Source organism: Sardina pilchardus, chromosome 4 (genome assembly GCF_963854185.1).
Source record: "Sardina pilchardus chromosome 4, fSarPil1.1, whole genome shotgun sequence".
Classification (NCBI taxonomy): Eukaryota; Metazoa; Chordata; class Actinopteri; order Clupeiformes; family Clupeidae; genus Sardina; species Sardina pilchardus.
The window spans coordinates 26,167,303-26,172,302 of NC_084997.1; the positions used below are offsets into that span (position 1 = coordinate 26,167,303).

The 5,000-nt window shown below is 48.1% G+C and overlaps 1 protein-coding gene across 2 annotated transcripts in view; it reads right to left on the reverse strand.

Moving 5' to 3' along the window:
- The window catches only part of vangl1 (VANGL planar cell polarity protein 1), a 93,298-nt gene that overhangs the window by 60,501 nt on the left and 27,797 nt on the right, over positions 1 to 5,000 (reverse strand). For both annotated transcript variants that reach the window (XM_062534818.1, XM_062534819.1), the window contains exon 2: positions 386 to 663. In XM_062534818.1, the coding sequence (XP_062390802.1) occupies positions 386 to 456 (71 nt within the window). In that variant the 5' untranslated portion in view covers positions 457 to 663. The remainder of the gene's footprint in view (positions 1 to 385; positions 664 to 5,000) is intronic.

Here is a 5,000-nt window from a genome sequence, read left to right on the forward strand (position 1 = left end):
GTGATAGAGAGAGAGTTCTAGAAACAGAGAATGATGAAGAGAGAGGAGGCAAAGAGAAAAGCATGACAGAGGTAGACAGAGACGGACTGAAAAAAAAAATCATAAATCAATGCTGAACAATTCAGACTTGAACATCACCACTTAAACACATGTGTTCATGAAACGTGTATGAACAGATAGACAAGGACTGATAGACTGACAAAGAAAGAAAGAAAGAAAGAAAGACAGAAAGAATGCAAGAGAGACAGAAAGAATGAAAGATAGAAAGAACTAAATAAAGAAAGAAAAAAAGAAAGAAAAGAAAGAAAGAAAGAACAAACAAAATGAAGAAAGAACAAGAGAAAGGAAGAAAGAGAGAGATGAGTGTGTGTGCTGGCGTAGTCACCTGTGTCTGTGGGACCCCCGCGAGCGCCCGGAGTAGTAGGAGTACCCCGAGTAGGTGGACTCTGTGTCCATGGCGATGGTGTCCGCGCCGCCTGATTGGCTGACGGCCGCGCTCAGGTCGCTGGGCGGGGGTTCGCTGGACGCGCTGAACGGGAGCTTGTGGGCGGTCTTATCCGGGACCAGGCGGAGCTCGCTCAGGAGATTGACAGATGAGGGGTTGTGTCTGTCGTCAATGGTGATGGAAGCGGCCCAGGGGGCTCGTTAGTGCACAATATCCACCTGAAAGAGGATACAGAGAGAGAGAGAGAGGGTTAACCGTGTGTCCTCACCTGTGTGTGTGTGTGTGTGTGTGTGTGTGTGTGTGTGTGTGTGTGTGTGTGTGTGTGTTTGTCCGTGTGTGTGTGTGTGTGTGTGTGTGTGTGTGTGTGTGTGCATATGACCATATGTACAACTATGCAACTATGTCGAAGTTGCATCCTAAATGTACATATGTGTGTGTGTTTGTGTGTGTGTGTGTGTGTGTGTGTGTGTGTGTGTGTGTGTGTATTGTATGTGTGTGTGTGTGCCCCTCAAAACACGTGTACAGTCATGAGTGACTAGTGGCCTGGCCCGTGCTCTATTGAGCAGGGAGAGCACCCACTGTAGCCACTGTATCTACTATCCAATTAATCACATTAACGCCCGCCACAGCAATCAATAACATGGATCACACACAAACAAACTAACACACACACACACACACACACACACACACACACACACACACACACACACACACACACACACACACACACACACACACACACACACACACACACACACACACACACACACACACACACACACACACACACGCACACACGCACACACACACACACACACACACGGACATTACCGCAGCAGCAAGAGATCAATATGCCTCTGTCAGGTCCGAGCAGACCAATTCAATCCTGCCCTCAATCCTCTGCTATGAGAAGAGTTTAGCATGGCTTTAGCAGGTGATAATGTCCAGGCCTACAGGAGGTCTTTGATGTGGTGGACTCTGGCGGTCTCTGGCTAAGAGTAACATCTTTTTTTCCAATTCATCTCAAACCCTTCACTGAAGTTGTTGAGTGCTTCACAAGTCCTAAACCGTATCCCTGAGAGTGTTTGAAGATTATTGCACGACAAGAGCCCAACAGAACACACTCAAGTACTTTGTAAGGACTACTCAAAATGTTTCAATATTTCACTGACCTCAAACAAGCAGGCACCGTGCCCACTTATAGGGTGCATGTAAGTACTGCTAAAATATTTCCAACATGTTACATAAAGACCTAGATTCATATCTTTTAATGGTGCTTCATGGCACCATCTTGTTTGAAGATTCTAGTTCCATATTCCATGAGGGGTTCTGATTCCGTACAGCATGACCGAAAGGCTCTTCCTCTGCACCTAACCAGGAATAGCAGTAAACCCAGCCCAGTGTGTGTGTGTGTGTGTGTGTGTGTGTGTGTGTATGGAGTGTGTGAGCGTGGAGTGTATCAGTGTGTGAGTGTGGAGTGTGTGATTGTGTGAGGAAGTTCCCGGCTGACAGGAGGGGATGCGCAGCTGTTCACAGTGCACTCTGGGTCAGCATGATTGATGAGGACAACTCCTTTTATTCCTGTTATTCAGAACGCACAAAGGCTAATCCAGCCTTTCATTACTGAACATGTACACACACACACACACACACACACACACACACACACACACACACACACACACACACACACACACACACACACACACACACACACACACACACACACACACACACACACACACACACATTATACCCGCATACACACACACACACACACACACACACACACACACACACACACACACACACCTGTAAGAGGATTTCCATCTTTCAAAATGAGATCATGACCGAAGCCTGGCTATCCTCTGAAAAAGGAAACCAATCTCTTAAAAATAAGCCGTCCGAGATGACAGAAGCGAGGATGACGACGATTACGGCGATGACCAAGATGTCAACCCCAAAATGACAGCCCCCCCCCCCCCACCGCCATCCCCGCAAGCCCCGTCCGTCCAGCCAGTCCCTCTCCAAACGGACAATAGGTCAGTCAGCTTGTGCTGAAAGGCCCGTCATTAAGATAACCCACTTATCGGCACAGGGCTGCCCAACGTCATGTGGCCTTTGAAGATAAGCAGAGAGTCAGCGCGGAAAATATGATTTCTCCCTCTCCCTCTCTCTCCCTCTCTCTGTCTCTCTCTCTCTCTCTTTCCCTCTCTCCCTCTATCTCTCCTTCTCTCGCTCACTTTCTCTCTCTTTTTGCCCGCATTCGTCAAATTGGAGAAAGATGTGTTCCCATGTGAGTGAACTCATAAAACATCCAGAGGAGGGACGGAGGGACGGAGGGAGGGAGGAAGGGAGGAAGAGAGGAAGGGAGGGAGGGAGGGAGGGGGAGGGGGATGAAAAGAATGAAATGGAGAGATATAAATTAAAGAGTGGAGACAAAGACTGATCAAATGATAGAGTGTTAGAGGGGTCAGAGCGAGGAAATGAGAGAGAGAGAGAGAGAGAGAGAGAGAGAGAAGATGAGACAGGGAGGAAAATAGGGAGAGAGCCGGGAGATGGAGAAGAGAGAGAGAGAGAGAGAGAGAGGAGACATGATGAGAGGAGGAAATAAGAGAGGGCAAAAGGGAGGGAGCAAAGAGAATATGGGGGGGGGGAAGTAAAAAAAAAGCATGGTGTGTGAGAGAGAGGGAAAGGGAGACTGAGAGGAACAGAGAGACAGAGAGAAATAATGATGGAGAGAGGGGGAAGAAGATAGAAGTGGAAAAGGGGTGGAAAAGAGAGGGAGATTAAGAGAGGCGGATGAGGATGGAGGGAATTGATTGAGAGTGGGGGTAAAGGAGATATGAGAAGAGGGGGAAACAAGAGAGGAAGAGGAATGGAGGATACAGGATAGAGGGGCATGGATGGTGTGAGAGAGAAAAGCAGAGAAAGAAGGGGAAAGAAGACAACACATGGAGATGGGGCACAAGGAGAGGTTAGTAATGAGAGAGAGGGGAGGGAGAGAGAGAAGGAGTGAGAGAAGAGGGAGAGAGAAGAGGGAGAGAAAAGAGAGAGAGAGAGAGGGATAGAAAAAGGAGGAGGGATAGAGAGAATACAGAGAGAAAGAGAGAAGAGAGAGAGAAGGAGGGAGAAAGAAAAGGAGTGAGGGAGAAGAAAGAGGGAAGAGAGTGAGAGAAGAGAGAGAGAGCTGTGAGCTGTGTCCTTTCTCAGGCGTCTGGGTCTCAGACACTCTGCACTCTCCATCACATTATCACCCCTCATGGGCCAGACACAACAGCTGCACACGGCGGCCCCAGCACACACACACACACACACACACACACACATACTGCACACACACACACACACACACACACACACACACACACACACACATACTGCACACACACACACACACACACACACACACACACACACACACACACACACACACACACACACACACACACACAGACACACACAGACACATACAGTATACTGCACACACACACACCACATTACCAAACACAACAAACAGGCTTTAACCGACACCAGCGCATATACAAGCACAAACAACAACAGTAGTCACACATGCACATGCTAGCACTCATCAATGTTCACTGTGCTTTGCAGAGAGGAGACAGCTATCCCCAGCTGGCTTACACACACACACACACACACACACACACAAACACACTCACACACACAGCTTAAAAGGATCGAGGGAGAGACCAAATTCTTCCTGACAGAAAACAAATCTGTCCCTGTTTGTTGACCTACAACACTTCATCCTGAGACCAGACCGGCTAGCGATCTGCTTACCAAGTGTGAGTGGATTCCCCTGCTGCCTGTTTAATTGCAGGCATTACCTTCACGCCACAACAACACCTTCGTCTGTGTACGACTTAGTGTGTGTTTGAGTCGGAACCAACCGTCGTCATGTACACACGCACAAGACATGTAGGCACACACACACACACACACACACACACACACACATACACACGTACACACTTAAGGAAACGGAAACTGAAATTGAGCACATACAAATAATGCAATACACTTTCCAGTCAGCATGAGCCTGAGGATACAGGTGCTGCAAGGAGTCCTGCTGTTGAGCATCTCCAGCTGTGTGTGTGTGTGTGTGTGTGTGTGTGTGTGTGTGTGTGTGTGTGTGTGTGTGTGTGTGTGTGTGTGTGTGTGTGTGCGTGTGTGTGTGTGTGTGTGTGTTGTGTGTGTTTGTGTATGGATTGGAATAGCAGGGTAATTACTCTAATTACGTCTGGCTAATCTCATGTGTGTGTGTGTGTATGTGTGTGTGTGTGTGTGTGTGTGTGTGTGTGTGTGTGTGTGTGTGTGTGTGTGTGCCTGGCAGATGACAGGAAGACAGTTTCCCAGGAGAGGGTGAGAAAGGCCAGCAGTCACGTACTCAATCAATCACTGCAGAGTTGATGGCTTTGTTACACAACACCCAAGTGTTCTAGCTGTCTTGTTCTAGAACCTTCCAAGAAGTCCTGTGCATCACCAGAAGGTTCAGAGTACAAAACTCTTGTGTGTTCCTCTATGGAGC